This window comes from Drosophila gunungcola, unplaced genomic scaffold (genome assembly GCF_025200985.1).
Source record: "Drosophila gunungcola strain Sukarami unplaced genomic scaffold, Dgunungcola_SK_2 000010F, whole genome shotgun sequence".
NCBI lineage: Eukaryota > Metazoa > Arthropoda > Insecta > Diptera > Drosophilidae > Drosophila > Drosophila gunungcola.
Genome location: NW_026453198.1, coordinates 1,911,810 through 1,930,865, shown reverse-complemented (window position 1 = coordinate 1,930,865; position 19,056 = coordinate 1,911,810). Strand labels below are relative to the sequence as shown.

Genomic DNA, 19,056 nt, shown 5'->3' with positions numbered 1-19,056 from the left:
CTTTTGCTAAAATGAAAAAATTAAAATCTATATCCTCCCGCCCTCGTTTGTCAGCTGTTATTTGTTAAGTTTGTTGTTGTTAGAGGTGATAGTAGAGCGATATGCCAAATACCGAGAAGATACTGCCTGAAATTTTAATACATTCTGCACGGGCATAAATAAAAAAATTACGGACTAATATATTTTAAGTATTGTTTGCTTGCAGTCAAAAAAATATTTATATATATATAAATAAAATAAGTCTCAAATTTACCAAACTGATTTAGAAAGCTTTGTAGGGTTGGGGGATGTCATAGATAAATTAAATGCACTTTGTAAGTAAGCCTTGAAACAAGCCTCAAACATTAGGCACAAACATTTTGAAATAAACATATGTACATTCATCTAACCTTTTGCTTCAATAAAACTTTAGTGTATAATAAAAATGTATTTTTGTGCAAACTCAACCGTGAATGTGCAAATAAACGGCCAATTCAAGTGAAAAATTGAGTTAATAATCTGTTCTTCCTCAGTTGATTTTGAGTTTTTGTTGCGGATAGTTGTTGCATTAAATATGAATGTACGTGTGTACATATATATCTGTGTTTAACTTAATTTTTGTTTATATAAAATAAAATACAAAAGTTATTTTTTAAGTTACATAGTTACTCTATAGTTTGAAAGTACCAGATTTTAGAAGATACGCAAAAGGTAAATTGAGCAATCAGCCTTTACTCACATTATGTACACAAATGTAAATGCGCATGTATGTACATACATACGTATGTTTTGTGTTTTTTGGTGGTATTTTATTATTGTACATATATTTTACTCAATACTTTTTGTATGTAGATATGTATGTATATTCAAAGGTAAAAGAATTGATATATATTTACACATGATTAAAATAAATACGTTTGTAACGTTTTCATATATGTAGCACGTACAGTTCACGTTACAAGCGTAATCATTAATTTTTATCAATATTAGAAAAAAGGGAAAAGCCTAAAACACGTATGACTGCACATTCATCGAAAAGAAAGAAAGTAGCTGTTCATTGGCTAAATTATATACATATATATAATACACATATGTAAATTGATGTTGACAAATAAATTGTTCCTCTAACCACAAGCTACACATGTTAATATACATACATATGTATATACATACATAGATGTATGTACATATCAAAAGCTTCGGCAGGCTAAACTAAGTTTTCATTCTCGTTTGGTACACCCTTGACTTACATACATATATGAAATGTTTGTACCATGTAGAACCAAAGACTCTATAAGGACCATCGTTTTTAAGTACTTAGAACAATCAACAAAAAAAAAGAGAGATTAACAACCAACAAGTCTTAAAAAATTAAAAAAAAGCTGTTGACAATTTAAAAAATATAGTTAATTTTATTAAGTGTATCAAAAACGCACTTACCCAAAAAATTATTCGTACTCTTTGATTAAATGCATTTAAATAAAATACATTTTATTAATATTTCGCAAAAGTGTTGGAGGATCATATTAAAAAATACTGTTGTGTTATAGTGATATTAAAAATCATGGACCGTAACAATAATACATTTTATTGAAGAAACTTCTCAAAACCACGTTTTTTCAACGCGATGTCCGGCCTATAAGGTGGGTGCAAAATAACCTCCCATCCAAGCACTCGGAGCTTCTGGCGAGTCGCTATTGATGTGTGTGGTCTTGCGTTGTCCTGATAGAAAACAATTCCTTTCCTATTGGCTAAAGCGGGGCGCTTCACACAGCAAAACCTTTCTGGCCGTCAATCCTGGCTTAGCCAACGCCTGGACCGGCTCATCCTTCTTCGACCACGACCGTTTTCGCCTCACGTTGTCGTAAGTGACCCACTTTTATCATCAGTCACCATCCATTCAGCAGCGATTATTAGATCGAAAGTCGGTCCAAAAACAGTTTTTTTTTATAGCTCATGTGGCATGTTGTGTATCCAGCCTTTGTTAAATGGTTCCAAACTGTTTTTTGAGCAATGTGAGTCCTGGGCTATTGATTTACTGCTTGATTGACGGTCAGATTCAACGATTTCCATTACTTTGTCGGTATTTTTGACGATTGGCCTTCCGCAGCGTGCCTCATCTTGGCAGTTACAGTATTAGGGCCATATACTCAATTTACATTTTCAGCTGCCTGACTTGCGTTTTCGCCTTTGTCAAAGAAAAATTGTAAAATATAGCGAATTTTTTTCTTGTCGGTCTCCATATCTATCGAGCTCTCAAAGCGTTTATTTTATCAATCACAAACACTTTTTAAGAAGCTTTTATAGTTTGAAGGCCAGATGTCTGGATACCTGGATACTCTTGAAATATAGGCATTCACCGGAACGCTTCATCCAGGTATTTTGCCTACACAGGCATTTTTTAATTCAGCGTGACGAATGGGAACATCTAAAAAGTGTATTTATTTAGCCAAATGCTTGGTCATATTTCGTCAAAAAATTTGATGTCAGACATTTTATATGTTGAAGGTGCGATCGGCACAACCTTTTTTACCTCGTTAAGAGGTGTTTTTGTTTGAAATATAGTCAAAGTGCCCCAACATTGTGACCATGGTTTAAAAAAAAAAAACTTTTACCGATGCTTCAGTACTAATTTTGTTTTAACAAACTACGTTTGGCAAGACTTGAAAGCTTAACTAACAAGAAAGGAAGCAAAATTCGGCAAGTCCTAGTATATATATCCTTGCAAGTATTCTAAAAATTAAAAATATTTTAAAACAATATTTAGATTTTTATGCATTTACGTTTTACCAGCAGCTATTTGATATCGTGGTCTGATTTAAATAAACCATTACTTTGCATCGAAGTATATTTAAATCAATTGGAAAGCAGCGAAATTATTAAATATATTTTCCCATGTGAGCTGTATGAAATAGTCGTCCGATCCGGCTCGTTTTAACTTATACTAATAGTTTTAAACTGATGGGATAGTTTGCGTAGAATCGAGTGGTCAAACAATCGGACCTGCCTAGATCGACTCTCCTAATAATACTGTTAGGGTCGGAATTCGGGAATGTGTCCATCTGACTTATCGATTACAAATGCAGACAATAGATTTCAAGAAAATTTAATTATTCATAAGTTTAAGGTTGTAAAAACTATGTCAGCGGCGTCCGTTCTCTGTCGTTCGGTATTCTCTCGCTCTGTTGCACCTTCGAAATCCCTCTGCTGTTTCTGAAATTGTTGATCCTTCAGATGTTTGCTGATGTGCGATTCCAGTGGGACAAGCAGTAAACTGAACAGATATTATTTAAGAAGTTATTGAGCTATTAAGTCATTTGCCGCCGCGCTTCCGCTGCTCATAGATAACGCCGTGGAGAGCGCTGATGTAGAGAGACAGAACTAAGTAACCGTTAACTGCTCTTCACAGATGACGCCACCTAGACGCCGATTTCAGCTTACTGAGCAGAAAGAACGCATTTAAAAACAAACTCTGATATAATGTAAACATTTTTTCAGCATAATTAATTTTTAATTAACCAATCAGTTAGATAGATTTTGTTTACTTGTTTATTTATTTATTTTTTGTTACTTAAGAAATTAACTGATTGAAATCACTTAATACTTTCTTATATATTTCTATATTGCCAAATTTAATAAACCACTGAGCAGACTTTGCACATCAAGACATGGCTGAGAAAATTATTTTTATCATTATGCATGGTACATACAAGGTAAGGGAACTAAGAAGAAAGAAGGATTCGACATCAATATTAATTAGTTTGATCAAGAGCATTACACCATGACAGGTTCTACGATTGATTTAATGTGGGCAAATCAAGCAAGAGTTAGCTAGCACCATAGGATGGAAACCGAAGCCAGCGTTAAAACCGCTTAGAGTTAACAAAAAAAAATGTTTTTTAACGGAATCTAACATTTTGTTCATTGACAGTCTGTTGAGACCATATGCACTAACAATACTCCATTGAAGACTGAACAAAAGAAAAGTACAAAAGCTTGGTTGCGTAAGGCTCATCATACTCTCAGACCAACGGTTCATTAAGCCCAGCAGGTTTTTAATCGATATGAAATTGTTACAAAAAATGTTATGGTAAAATAAAACACACAATTCTTGAACAGTAGAAATACGCTCGAGGACATTGTTGTCAACAGAGTGCGAATACAACGACGGATTACTACGATACAAAGTCATAAAGCTACATTTAGCATAATTAAGACAAAAATGATTGAGTTTACCAAAAGGCGAGGATGAGGCAATGATATCGGCATTCACAATTTAACATAATTTGCAAAAATTGAAACAGTTTCGTACTTATTAATTTTAGGTAGGTCGTTTATCAACAAGCCAAATAATAAAGGTTTTGGAGTTATATCGTTGTATTCCACTTTCTGAGAGCGATTCAAAAGCCTTGAATGTATCCACATTAACAATCTAGGAGAAAATCCCATTAGAAATAGTATTTGAACAAAGGATACTTAGGTGGCTAACCGAGTCAAGAACTTTTGAAAAATGTGTAAAAATAACATCACTTATTTAGTTTAAATAACTACGATTTACTAATGAGGTAAAGTCAAGAAGATTATTAGTTACACTAACCCTTAAAACATATAGACTGGTCATTTCATACAACGAAAATGGACACAAAAATTTCTTAGCGGCAGGCCCAGGAGCTCTCAACAGCAGGCCCCGGCGCTTCGTGAGCTTTCCTGTATTTTGCTCTCTCATTCTTATTCTCATTTTTATTCTCGCGCATTCATTGCAAGAGTTCGGTCGTTCAATCGCAGAGAGGCTTATTTTGAAAAAGGATGCCCTGCGCTCGAATTGGTCTCTGTATGCATGCGTGATCAAGCATTCCCAGTCCGAAAAAACACGCTTCCAGGATGTGTTCTTTTACGCTTCCTTTGCATGCGAAAAACGCATTCCAGATCCCTGAAAGCTCCCTTTCCTTTTGTTCGAGACAGGACAAGAAGCAAGCCTTCTTTTAGAGCCGATCTAAGATCGAATCTTAATACGTTCCATTGGAAGGTAGTTTCCACTTCGGAAACGCTCCGCTTTCCCTTCCATTTGTACTTTACGAAGGAAGCATTCTACAGCGCACTGTTAGAATGAATTTAAAAACGTTCCTCGGGAACCTTCCTGGAAAGCTTCCAAAGCAAGCATTGCGTCACACATTTAAAGAATGAATATTGATCCCTTCCACAAGAACACATTTAGTATGATTCCAAAACATGCCTTCTAATAGTCTTACCCAAGAATGCAAATATTATCGTTCCCAAAAAAGCTATTGGGAACCGTTTCTTTTTTCAATTCCAATTTTTATTTATTTAATTTTTTTTTTATAAACGTTTAATTTAAAATTTATTGTAATTAATTATAATTACTATAATTACTCCGGGTCGTTTTTTTCTTCTCTCATCCTTTCTGCTATACTTTTAGCCTTGTAAGTTTTGTTCTTAGCCCTAGTGAAGGGCAGTCAAAGGTATTTTATGTGGTCGTTGAAGCGGTGGCCGTCCCTGCTTTGTGACTCTAAAAATATAATAATGAGAAAATATAATATAAAATATAATAATGAAAAGGAAATATGTAATTTTTTAAAAATATGATTGTAAGTTTGTAAAACACTTACCGAATAATGTTTCATTTAAATGAATGTTGGACGCAAAACTTTCCCTGTCCCTAGTACCGCCATAGTTAAGCTCCATTATCAAACTTGGACTTAATATCCTACTGAAGATGTAGATTTTCCGAATTCAAAATTTTTAAAAGTGCATCAAGTTGATCTCTTGTAACATTATTATTATGGTACCATTCTAATAATTTTTCACGGAGATTCATAGGTATCATATTCAAAAGAATAGCTTGATGCACTTTTATCCGATTCGGGTTCACATAAATTTGGGCATTCATTTCCAGAATTATTTTCTGTATAAAAAGTAAGAGCTCAAGCAGCTGATTGATGAAGCTTTTCCTTTTGTTTTTACGTTAAACGGTGAATATTCAACCGCGACATTCCCCTCATTTTAAATTATATTAGTTTTGTTTATTTTGTAAAACATCTCTTTTCAATTAAATTATTAAATTTTTTAATTATGTAATGTCTAATTATTTAAATTCATGTTTATTTTACTTACATTTTTGTTCACTTCAATTGTGTTCTTAGGTCCACCCTAAAAAACACAACTTGTATGTAGATGTAAGTCCACCCTAGGTAGAAGTAAAAGGAAGTGAGAAAAAAGAGAGCACACAAATAAAAAAAACAAGTTCACAAAACAAAAAATATAAATTTATGAAATATATGACGAGGATTCATTATCCGAGTCTTTGACCGGACTTTCGGCGAAACGTTTTCTGGCGCGTGGCATGTTGATTGAATTTCACAACTCGACTCCCTCTTTAATTCATGTCGATCCCTTTTCCATTCCTTCTCACCCTCCAATACACACGCACAGTGTGGTGAGTTATGACGAGCACTATCTGTCTCACTCATGCCCACGGCCAGACTACGTTGACAGAACTATGTATCTGCCTCGCACGAAAGAAAGGGGAACCACAAAAAAATAAAACAAATGTGTACCAACAAATAATCGTTATAATTTGAATGTTTAAATTATTCTGCGACACGGCCTTCCTGACCTATCTCACGTCCTCGTGAGTTTACAATATAAAGGTTTTACAAAATATCCTCTTATTATTATTATTATTATTTTCCTTTTAATACAAATTCAAATTCAAGCAGGTTTCGCAAAAATACATTTTTCTTCTTAATAAAAATTGAACAAATTATTTCTTACTCTTATACAACGTTTGCCATGAGATTCGGATTACCACCAACTTAAATTCAAACAATTAAAATTATTCAGCCTTTTCTTTCATAAGGCGACCATATTCTTCATTTCATTTACAAAAATCATGCCAACAACTAGCACACAGTCATTAACAAAATAAACTGGCCAGCCAATAAACAAGTTAATTTAGCCCACAGCTTATATCCAGACAAACCGGCCATCGCAAATAGCTCACAGTTTAATTTATAAGCCGGCCAAATAACTGACGTCCGATCATTACCAAAATTTCAATATTAATGCAGCAAATGGAGAACCACATAACTCGGGCGCTCACCTCTACAGAAAGTCATGAAACATGGAACCGATCCGGAAAGGTCTTTATTCTATTTCAAGATCACAGCCCTCGCCGGCTTGATCTGTGGCATCTTCATCACTGACTTCATCATTTAGTTCTGTGATTTCTTCATCATCACACTCATCATCCAACTCCGTGGTAATCCCCTTCTCAGGCATACGCCTCAAAAATTCGTGAGAATATTTATATGTTCTATTATTAGTTAGTGCCTTAAGTTTATACCGATCTCCTTCCAATATTTCGGTTACTAAAAACGGTCCTCTAAACTTAGGGTCTAATTTTGTCTGATGTCGCTCTTCGTTCTTAAGCAAAACGTGATCACCAACTTTATGTCTTACAATAGTAGCCTTATCTTTATCAAATCTAGCCTTATCATAATTGGCATTCTTTTCCATGTTTTGCTTAGCCATTTCTCTAACTTTATCAATATCAACATCGTTCTTATTTTCAACAACAGGTACGAGACCAAACGGCCTTGCTTCTTTGCCAATAAGTAGTTCTAAAGGGCTAACCTTAGTCACTCTATTGGGCGTACAATTAAGAGCCAGTTGAATTTCGCATAAAGCATCTTGCCATGACCCCTGACCTGTCTCAACCGCTGTTAGCATGGACTTTAGAGTACTCATAACTCGCTCTACTTGGCCATTGGCCCGACTAGCACCCGTGGCGATCAGATGCAAATCTATCTTTTGAACCGAACAGAAATCACGGAATGCTGTGCTTGAAAAACTACGTCCCTGATCTGCGATCAGACGAGAGGGTACGCCGAACAATGATATTTGTGATCTTAATGCCTTAATACAGCTCTCGGTGTCTAGCCTCGATGTATGAGATAAAAAGACAAACTTCGTGAAGGCGTCTATTGACACGATTATGTATTCCTTCTGTTCATTTTTACCACTAAGCTTCCCTGTGATGTCGATGTGGACTGTATGCCACGGGATGTTAACCTTTGGTATGGGATGCAATTCCGCTTGTACCCTACCAGATGGGGGCTTTGACAATCTGCATGTAATACAGTTGTCGACAAATTTGCGAACGTATTTGGACATCTTGTCAAACCAATAGTATTCGTACATTTTCTCAAGGGTTTTTTCCCAACCAAGGTGCATAATTGACTCGTGCACATTGTTTACAGCTGACCACCTAAATGGCTTTGGGATGATAGGGAGACAACGAGTCTTTCCGTTTCTTTGAATTTTCCTATACAGCGTTCCTGCCCTTAACTCGAACGTTTTGGCCAAATCCTCAGAAAGATCATCGTTACGCAATTTAGAAACAATAGACGACGTTTCTACGTCTCGTTGCTGCTCAGCTAACAACCATTTGTCAGTAATCTCTGCTAAATTTATATGTTTCTCCACTGTACCTTTTGACTGGATGCGATCTTTTGATATGGGATTTCGAGACAGAAAATCTACATGAGCCATTCGTTCGCCTGGCCTATACTGAATGTCAAGCTCAAAAGATTGCATGTACGACCACCACCTATGGACTCTTGGAGTCAGTTCCGCTTTTGTGCGAGATGCCTTGAGAGAATTGCAATCGGTAAAAACGATAAAATGTCGACCATGCAAGTAATGGCGAAAGTGCTTAATAGAATTGAAAACTGCAAGTGTTTCCAACTCATACGAGTGATAACGCGATTCCGCTGACGAAGTCCGTTTACTAAAGTATTCGATAACTCGTGGCTTGTTTTCGATTTTGTGCAACAAAATTGCGCCATAGCCATCGGCACTCGCATCTGTATGAAGCTCAATAGGAAATTGTGGATCAAAAATAGTAAGAACAGGTTCACTAGTCAGGATTGAAATTACCTTCTGTCGTATTTGCTCGTGCTCTAATTCCCATGAAAATGACATGCTTTTTGAAGTTAGAGCATAGAGTGGTTTCAGTAACTGTGAAAACTTGGGTACAAACTGACGAAAATACGAGACCAGTCCAATAAATTGTCTCAGTTGAGTCACAGATTGCGGAGGCGGTAAATCTGTAAGAGCTTGTATTTTTCTAGGATTCGGTCGAATTTCACCTGCTCTAACTTCGAAGCCCAAATATTCTACACAAGATTTAAGAAAGGAGCATTTTTTAATGTTGAAAGAAAATCCTGCTTCGACGAGTGCTTGTAGAGTTATTTTTAGCCTGTCAAAAGCTTCCTCCTTTGTGCGTGCAACTATCATTACATCGTCCATATAAACGATGGCATATGTATGAGTCAGATCGCCTAGGGCACGATTAATGGCCCTCTGAAATACAGAAGGCGCATTTTTAAGCCCAAAAGGCATAGCCAAGTATTCATACTGCCCTTCTGGGGTTACAAACGCTGTCCGTTCAATAGAGCTTGGATGTATTGGGATCTGATGGAAGCCACTCGCCATGTCAATGCACGTGAAAAACCTAGCACCACTCAACCTAGCTATCTGGTCAGATATAAGTGGCAATGGGTACTTGTCGGAAACGGTATTGGCATTAAGCTCACGATAATCAACACACAGACGGTCTGTACCATTTTTCTTGCGGACAAGTAACATCGGACTCGCGAAAGGAGAGGAACTGTGTCTTATTATGTTTGCTTCCAACAGCTCTTGAATGGAATGTCTAACCTTTTCTTTTTCTTCCACACTCAATCGATAAGGGCGTCTCTGAACCGTCTTATTCTGATCAATCAAGCGAATCTCTAACTGTCCCGTAGTCACGCGACTCTGTGGTATACCGTTTATAAAAGAATTTGAATACCCCTGTAATATTGAGAGCAGTTTGTCTTTATCCTGTCCATGTAAATCGGTATCGACACCAGCCAGGTCAGGAGTGCATTCGGAGACTACGACAGGTAATACAGACTTTTCGTTAAACATAGTAAGCGCGCTTGATGTAATTGTCACGCCGATGCCCTGGCTCAAAATTTCCCGGCCAATCAGAGCGTCGTATTTGATATGATTGTCTAAAACTACGTGAAACAAGATTTCGAAAGAACGCTCACAAATTAAAACATTCGCCAATATCTGTAAAGTGCTGCAAACAGAGTTGCCACCTATACCCCTCAATGTCACTACGTTGTTTATTCTAGTGCCGGATAATCTCAGTGATACAGTCTCTTTGATGAGTGAACATTCGGCTCCGGAGTCGAAGTAAAATTGGAACGACTCACCAAACTGCAGCAACGTTCCTAAGGGCTCAAGTACTGTGCATATGTTTACGTCTTTGATGGTATTGCTCTTCATCGGCGGACGCTCCTGACGATCTGGGCACACAGTAGATACATGTCCAGCTTTTCCACATTTATAGCAGATCACGGATGATCGATCTTTTGCTCCAAATTGTTGATTACGGGGCTGCTGACGCTGAGTTGCCTCTTTATTAAAGCGACATTCCGCCTTCTTGTGTCCGGGTTTGCCACAATTATGACACGTGATGTGAGACATAGTCCTGACTCTTTTTCCTTGGGGTGCTGATAAGTTGTCACTCGAATGCTGGTTCTGTCTAGTGTCGAACGAAAAGGCTTTGAGTTCCTGATGCAGCTCGTTTCTGGTTTTGATATCCGTCGTAAAAACCAAACGGCGCAATCGTTTGTCTATCCCAGCTGCATGTGCCAACGTAACGGATACTGCAATCTGCTCGACGCTAAGTGACTTCCAGCGGGCCATAAGTGATGTGACCATTCTGCTTCCATACAGCGACAAGCACTCTCCTTCGTTTGGGCGTGCATTTAGCAAATTCATAACGGTTGCGGCCAAAGTCTCCGTTCCAGAAAAATATTGCAAAAATAATTCTCGGAACTGCGTCCACGTAATGCCGGGAAAACATGTCTGCGAGAGCCAGTGAGATGCGGTGCCTTCCAGTGATTTGCTGAGGGACATTACAAGAGCGCTGCCCACTAGCTGGTTTTCGGACAAGATGTAGTCGACCGTTGAACACCAGGAGAGAGCGTCTGATCCTGCACGATCAGGGTTGAACTTTGGCAGAACAATGTTTTTGGCATCTTTTGGTTCATTTTGAGAGCACTGCACTTGTTTTATTAGCTCAGCGAAATTACGATTTTGCATCTCCAAAATTGACAAAAGATTTGCATCGTCGGCTGGAGGCGGAGGAAATCCCACTTCTGATGACGAGGATTCATTATCCGAGTCTTTGACCGGACTTTCGGCGAAACGTTTTCTGGCGCGTGGCATGTTGATTGAATTTCACAACTCGACTCCCTCTTTAATTCATGTCGATCCCTTTTCCATTCCTTCTCACCCTCCAATACACACGCACAGTGTGGTGAGTTATGACGAGCACTATCTGTCTCACTCATGCCCACGGCCAGACTACGTTGACAGAACTATGTATCTGCCTCGCACGAAAGAAAGGGGAACCACAAAAAAATAAAACAAATGTGTACCAACAAATAATCGTTATAATTTGAATGTTTAAATTATTCTGCGACATATATATAAATTACCTTTTGTTTTGAAATAGTTTTTCTAGAATTAAACGAAAATATTATTTAAAACGCATAATTTAAATTAAAACTCAAGTCTTATTGCAGTGTACGCTCAAAAAAATAATTATTTTTATTTGTTTGATTAACAGCCACACACAGTTTTAGGAACAATTTGTTTACATTTGTTTTGACCGTACACTGTTTTTAAGACTGTTGATAAGTGTTTATAAATTTATCACTTATTGTTTTAATGAATCAATTGTTTAGTTCATGTTATTTTATTAACAGTATTGGAACTCCTATTTAGTTTGTTTATATCAACACTATACTTACTTGAAAATTAAAACCGCAAAGAATATATTAATTTCACAAATCAAAGAGGCACCAGTTATTTCAATTGAAAATCAAAATGAAAGTGGCGAGAAATGCAAAAGAAACGAAAAAGACCGCGCGCATTCTTGCATTTTCCCTTTTGTTTTTGTCGTTTACAGAGTACCGTTTTTTTCGGTTACTCCTTGTGAATACAGTGGCGGAGGAAACTATAGCGCCGGCAATGTAAAATAATAATTCAAAACAAAACCACGCTTTGAAAAGAAATCATGTATTCGTGTATAAATTATTACCTAAAATTAAAATATATAAAAAACTGATTCAAATTAATATTTTTCTAATACAATATAAAATATATTAAATATTAATACTTTTTGCAGAATTAATTTTAGGAAAAGTTTAACAAGTCATATACCACCAACATAACAAAGCGTTTACATATTGTTTTTAAAGATAAAAAGTGAATATATTTACGCCGCTGCTGTTCATTAAGAAAAATAGATTAAATTGGTTTCCCATTCTTTTGTCCATTCCGAAACAAGACTTCTTTTTGCGTTCTTTCGTAGGCGAGGTTTTCGGTGAAAAACACGATCTCAAAAATATCGGACGATCGGCAGCTTTCGGGTTTCAGCTTTTTGTTTACATTGCAAAAGAAGGCTTTTTTATGCATTATAGTAGAAGGGACGATTTCACAAAAACTCTTTAGAATGCATTAACAATGCTTCTTTATAGCTTATTACGTTCTTTTTCGCTTGCAAAGCATGCATGAAAGAAGCTTTTTTTTATTGGAATACGTTCTCTAACTTCCGACTGGGTTCTCATACACGGGTGAATGTGTGCGTTTATTTTTATTTCAACGCATCAAGAATACTTTTCATACTTGGTGCCCTAACAATATGAGAATATTTGCTGTTGGGCTTATGTTTAAAATAAGAATATTATATGTTATAATATATTTTTTAATATTTCAGCATACATTTTATTTTTGTTTACAAATTCAAATCAGTAGTAGCAGTAAAATGTTTTCATATTTGTATGTGTTCGAATTAATAGAAATCATTTACTGAGATGGGAACAGGGCATATCGTAGTCGGTGTCACTTAAGACTCCAACTGCTCCTAAGTGCTCCTAGCTCCAAACTGAATCAGCTTTTGCTGTTGTTATGCGAGCGGATTTTGCTTGCATACCCTACCGACGATTGCTTTTTAGGGGAGCGCTCGGAAACAAAAACAGCGGTTTGGCTTTTTTTTTGTTTACACTTTTTAGAACACTTGTTTCGAATGTTGTGTGATTTAGTTTTTAATGATTCGCAGTGTAATTTTAATTGTGTTTAACCATTTTAATTGTTTAAATCGTTATAATCCAAGATATTGGTACATTATAAAATTATTATGAATAAAATATTATTATTGTTGGACGCCGAGGAAGAGCAACCAGAGCCGTCACCGGTGAACCAGTTAGTAAAGCCAGCGAAATCTCATCAGAAATAAGTTCTTCATCAGCCGAGGTTGAGAAACATTTAGTTGGAGCCAAGTTGGTACCGCCAGTTGGTGAAATCGACACTGCATCTCGCCGGCACCAACTTTTTCACCAACGCAAGGATTCAAATCACCACGAACCTCCGTCATGTAGGAGGTGGGAGGAACTGGGTTGAGGTCATTTGATTATACAACTGTGGTGAAGGAGGGAGAGGTTTTATTTAAGTCCATCGATGTTACCGCTCTAGAACAATAATGTTGTTGTTAGGCAAAAAGCAAGTATTTTTTGTTCGGATGTTGGGCAACACTGTACACTTTTAAGTGCTTGAAGTGCGATTCGTCAGAACTTAAGTTTTTGTGAAGCTCACAAAATGATGGGGCTTGGAACTCCAAGTAGGTTTGCCTCACGATTTCATGCCGACTTCAATGTGCCTGCAGCTCGGACACATCCAATTGAGGGGGTAGTCTACAAGCTTGAATTTTATGCATTTTTTCAAGTAAGAAAAAAAAGATACGAAAAACATTTTTAAAATACAGTTTTTTTATGGTTGTTATTTACATTTTAATACAAAAAAAAAAACTCAATATTTGCCGAGATACAGACCTCTGGAGTGAGGTTTTGGAACAAATCGCTGCGTCCTGGTTGACATGATTTCAGGCCTTGTAGAGATCCGTAAAAGTGATCAAAATAATTCTTTATTAGAAAAAGATGCCGTCAAAGGGTGGACCACTGTCAAAAAAAAATTTTTAAATAACAAAAGGGCGTCGACTTAAGAACAAAAAACGTTTTTTAACCAATTGTTTTCGACCTTTATGAACATTTTAAAAATATTTTAATCAAAATATTTCAAGTCCGAGACATACGCGAAAGAGAGTAGTATAAACAAGATATATACCAAATCAATCACCTCAAAAAAAGTAGTTTCGAAAAAAACGCGTTTAAAGTGTAAGAAACATTAATAATGGCTCGAACGGCAAGTCAATTTTAAAAAAATCTTTAAAGGATCATATTTTTAAAAGTCTAAATATTCAAAACATAAAAAAAACGGTTTTGTCAAATTTCTAGACCAGAGTACTAGTTGTTTGTCGACTATTTTGCTACTTGTGCGACCTTACTAAACGCATCTAGAATGCACCAAGTTAGCGAAAGCAGCACAATATGAACTCATCTAGGATACAAATTTTTTGAATATACATATTAAAAAAAAAAATTGTATAAAAACCACAATTAAAAATCGGTGTACCACTGCTGTATTGAGTGGATAGAATCGCAAGTACAGATAGTACAAATCCGAAAAATAGTAATAAGCTTAGTAAGAGAAGTACGCTCTTAAGTTGCAAGGGATAAAACAGAATATTTAAGAAGAATTGGGAGAAATGGAGCAAAAGTTTTTTTCAGTAGTGTGGCCAATTTTACCATAAAGTAAAACTTAACGTAAGCGTGTTTTTATATTTTTATCTATCGACCTCTTCTAAAAAAAACTTTGTCTTTTTCAAAGGTAATTTCATTTTGGGATACAAATTAAAACGATACCGTTTCATCATATTTACTAACTAAAATATTATATACCAATCATTTATATGATTAAAACATAGTGTGCCATATGTTTTTTATATAGTTTCATTATATAAGAAGCTAAAATGAACAGCCACTCAGAGCTTCATAATTCATCTGATCAGGATTATTCAGAATTTCTCAGCGAATATTTATTGCAAACCAATTCACAAAGCAATGAGCCCGAAGTTAATTATGAAGGTTTGTATATAAAAATATATATTAATGCAAAATTAAATAATATAAAAATATTTTAAGATGGGGAAATGGAAGCAGAATGGTTGATTTCCGCTGGATATCCTGAATTGACAAAGCCATTTGAACAAGTAAGTCTGTTATATATGTAACATCAAAAAGAAAATTAACTAGGCCATAAACAATCATGATTTATTAATTTTCTAACAAAACTTTTGTGACATAACAACAAGCATAGGTAGATAGAAATTAATCACCTTTATAGTTGCAAAACCTATATAAATAAAATTAATTTTTACTTTACTTTTTTACTTTTATTTTACTTTTACTTCAATTGATTTTAATAAAATATAATTTGTTCCGAAAACTAAAAAATAACTACATGTGACTTGCCTGCAAGGATACTAAAATACATAAGAAATTAAGGATAAAATCAAATTAAACGTCCAATCTCAGTTAAAAAATTTTGCGAAAGAGTCTAGGGAACACCATGAGTACTAAAATAATAACAACAAATTTTCTTTTTTGGGCAAAGATACCAAAAAATCATAGTTTCTAAATATTTCTTTTAAAGTTTTGAAATATGAAAATTTAATTTAAAAACAAGAAAGAAAGCAAACTTCGGTAAGCCGAAGTTTATATACCCTTGCAGCTATTGCAAAAATTAAATATTCTTGAAAACATTAAAATTATAATTTACTTGCGTATAAGTTTAAAAATATTGAAGCTATGATTATTTGCAGCTTATTTATTCGATAGTTCCTATGGCAGCTATATGATATCGTTTTCCGATTTCAATAAAATTAAAAGCGTATTTCTGAACTGTGAAAACGAATAAAAAAAAAAATTACATAATAGAAAAGTTACATTTAAAAAAAAAATTTTTTTTTTAATTTATTGTTTCCATGGGAGCTATATGATAAAGTGGTCCGCTTTTGATGAAATTTAAACCGTATTTATGAAATATTTAACCATTGCTATATGTCGAACAACTAAAACAAAAATTAAAAAACAGCAAAGTTATAAAATGTATACTCTTGCAGAGGGTATTATAATTTCAGTCAGAAGTTTGCAACGCAGTGAAGGAGACATTTCCGACCCTATAAAGTATATATATTCTTGATCAGCATCCCTAGGCGAGTCGATCTAGCCATGTCCGTCTGTCCGTCCGTCTGTCCGTCCGTTTCTACGCAATCTCTCAGTTTTAAAGCTATCTGCATGAAACTTTCCCAAAAATTGACTTTCTATTGCAGGTAGTATATAAGTCGGAACGAGCCGGATCGGACGAACTCAGATCAGCTGCTCGTGCCATTCACATGTTGGAGTAGCATTAGCTTAGATCCCAAGATGATGCAATGACTTAAACGTTACCCATCGGATCTAAATGAATTGACCTAGTGTTGTCCCACTCGAACTGCCTGTTGGGAATAAAAATAAACAAAGTCCATTCTGTATAAGATTTTTATACCCTTGCAGAGGGTATTATAATTTCCGAACCTATAAAGTACAAATGTTCTTGATTAGAATCACTAGGAGAGTCGATCTATCCAAGTCCGTCTGTCCATCTGTACGGGTCTTTTAAAATTGTTAAAAATTGTTTATTTGGCAGAATTTAAAAAACGTTTTTTTTTTTAACCGATGCCACTTTGTTAAGTCTTGCTAATTTTTAAAGATCGAGTTAAGCCACTCATTCGACCGAAATCATGTAAGCAGTTGCAGTATTTTTTTTTTGCTGGAGCCTCTGCAGACAGCCCATCGTCCCGTTATTTCTAAATATTTTTGTAAAACAAAAACCTTAAATTAAAGTTGAATACTTGCCTTATTATGTGCTAAAATTTTTAAAACGTTCTATTATTTACTTTCTTTAAAAAAAAATTCAAAAAATTGGTATAGCCCCTTAAAGGTATCTGCATGAAACTTTTCCAAAATGTGTCTTTCTATTGCAGGTAGTACATAAGTCGGAACGAGCCGGATCGGACGACTATAGCATATATCTTTCATAGAAACAATCAAAGAAATAATTGAAAAAAGATTATAACTGTGCTGTTTATTTATTTGTTTTTTTTTTTCGAGATAGTATTGGTTTAATATTTCGGAATTGCGATTTAAATTAATTTAAAACCTGCCGAGTATAGCATGTAGCTTAATTTTTAAACAATCTGAAATTTGATTTATTTTATTTTTATTTTTTAATAATTTTTTAAACATATTTTTGAAACATATTTTGAAATTTTAGATATTGTAATGGTTTCACAATTATAATTGAGCTACATACACGCATATAAATCGAAATTTAGATGTTTTAAATAATATTAATCTTTGCAATATCTGAAAGATATTGAGCTACATACACGCATATAAATCGAAATTTAGATGTTTTAAATAATATTAATCTTTGCAATATCTGAAAGGGTATATACACCTTTTTTTTTTAATTTGTTACATTTTTTGCTTTAAAGTATTTGTGCGGACTATTGTGGGGCGCTATCTTGCAGATGGGTCTACCTCCACTCCTGTGGAGATGTATTATCCTCGTAAATTATTACAATTTGGCCAATTTGAATGTTGGCATCGGGTTTGAGCCATTTGGAGCACTCCTGAAGTGTGTGTAAATAATCACGCCTCCGTAGCTCCCAGAACTGTTGCTTCAAGTACGTTACGCGCTGCCACCGCGTAAGATAGGATGGTCTGCTCTTGTCAGTTGAAGGCTCCGGTACGGACATCAAAGAGGCCTCTCAATCGTTTGGGTCTTCGGATAGGGGTGCCATTGGTCTTGAGTTTAAGATTGCCTCCGCCTCGATTGCAATCGTTTGAACTTAAACTCAAATCCCACGATGCTGCTGAAGCTATGCACATTCAATGTGTTGGCTTCGTCAAACAGCTGCTGCTTAAAGTCATCGAGCTGAGATCGTGTCCCGACGAAATTAGTTGCATCGTCCCAATAGATGCGTAGTGGGACGCCTCTGCGACTGACGAAGCGCTTTAAACAAAGAATAAAGTTATTATTATTATTCTATGTGGATTGCTTTTGACGAAAAGCATATAAGCACGGCCATGTATAATTTATATGGCACTTAGCTTCGAATACGGTATGATGTGGCAAATGGTCCACATAGGTCGACTCCAGTTACAAAAAAGGTCGTTGAGAATGAAAGCGATCACCTTGAAGTGATCCCATTGTTTGTTCCGTTAAACGAGGCTTATAATGGTAACAGTGTGCGCAGCGCCGTACAATATTTCGAACGATTTTCCTGGCGTTTACAATCCAGGCCTGGAGTCGCAGAATTCCAATGAGAGCCTTTGGTCCAGCGTGCATGTGCTGCCGGTGCAGATATTCAATGATCCTTTGGAAGAAGAATAGGAAATTTGGCATCGAGTGAAATGGGCGCCTTGGCTAAGCGGCCTGCTACACGTAACAGTGTTATAGAACGGTTTGGTCCGTCAGTCGCTGCTAGGAATGGATTAGTTTTTGAAATTCGGGTTTTAAAATCTTGTTTTTCTTGAGCTGCTGGATTTCGTTGAAAAAGGTCTTCTGCTGGATATGTGATACGATGTGCTTGAACGTGTATTGCAATTCAGTTGCTGATGTATGAATTACATCGACTACGTTCAATTTCCTGTTGGCCTTGATTTGATGTAATCGAATACATCTTCTTTGCTGCCACTATCGGTACATGTGAAGACTGTTGATTTTCGCAGCTCCAACTCTTCTTCGGTGTCCTGTAAATTTTGGCACTGGTTGAGGCCATCCAGATGACGGTTGACGTAAGAAGCTTGGTCCACTAAACCATGTAGTTTCCATAAGCTCAGATGCTGCGCTGCCTCTTGACACTATGTCCGCGGGATTGTCCTTGTCCGGAACGTGCCTCCAAATAATGTTTGAAATGGTTGTTGCATTTCAGAAATCGGGTTGGCGACGAAACAGTTTAGCCTGGACGAATGCATAGTTAGCCACTGT

The 19,056-nt window shown here is 35.9% G+C and overlaps 1 protein-coding gene across 5 annotated transcripts in view; it reads left to right on the top strand.

The window, feature by feature from the left end:
• The first annotated feature begins 327 nt into the window (after positions 1–327).
• LOC128263642 (rho GTPase-activating protein conundrum) overlaps positions 328–19,056 on the top strand; it is a 33,625-nt gene continuing 14,896 nt past the window's right edge. For 2 of the 5 annotated variants that reach the window (XM_052998717.1, XM_052998713.1), the window contains exons 1-3: positions 328–690; positions 14,968–15,104; positions 15,162–15,229. In XM_052998717.1, coding sequence (XP_052854677.1) covers positions 14,990–15,104; positions 15,162–15,229 — 183 coding nt within the window. In that variant the 5' untranslated portion in view covers positions 328–690; positions 14,968–14,989. Of the gene's footprint in view, positions 691–14,944; positions 15,105–15,161; positions 15,230–19,056 lie in introns of those variants that run through there. The other 3 variants (XM_052998714.1, XM_052998716.1, XM_052998715.1) reach the window with 3 other exon arrangements.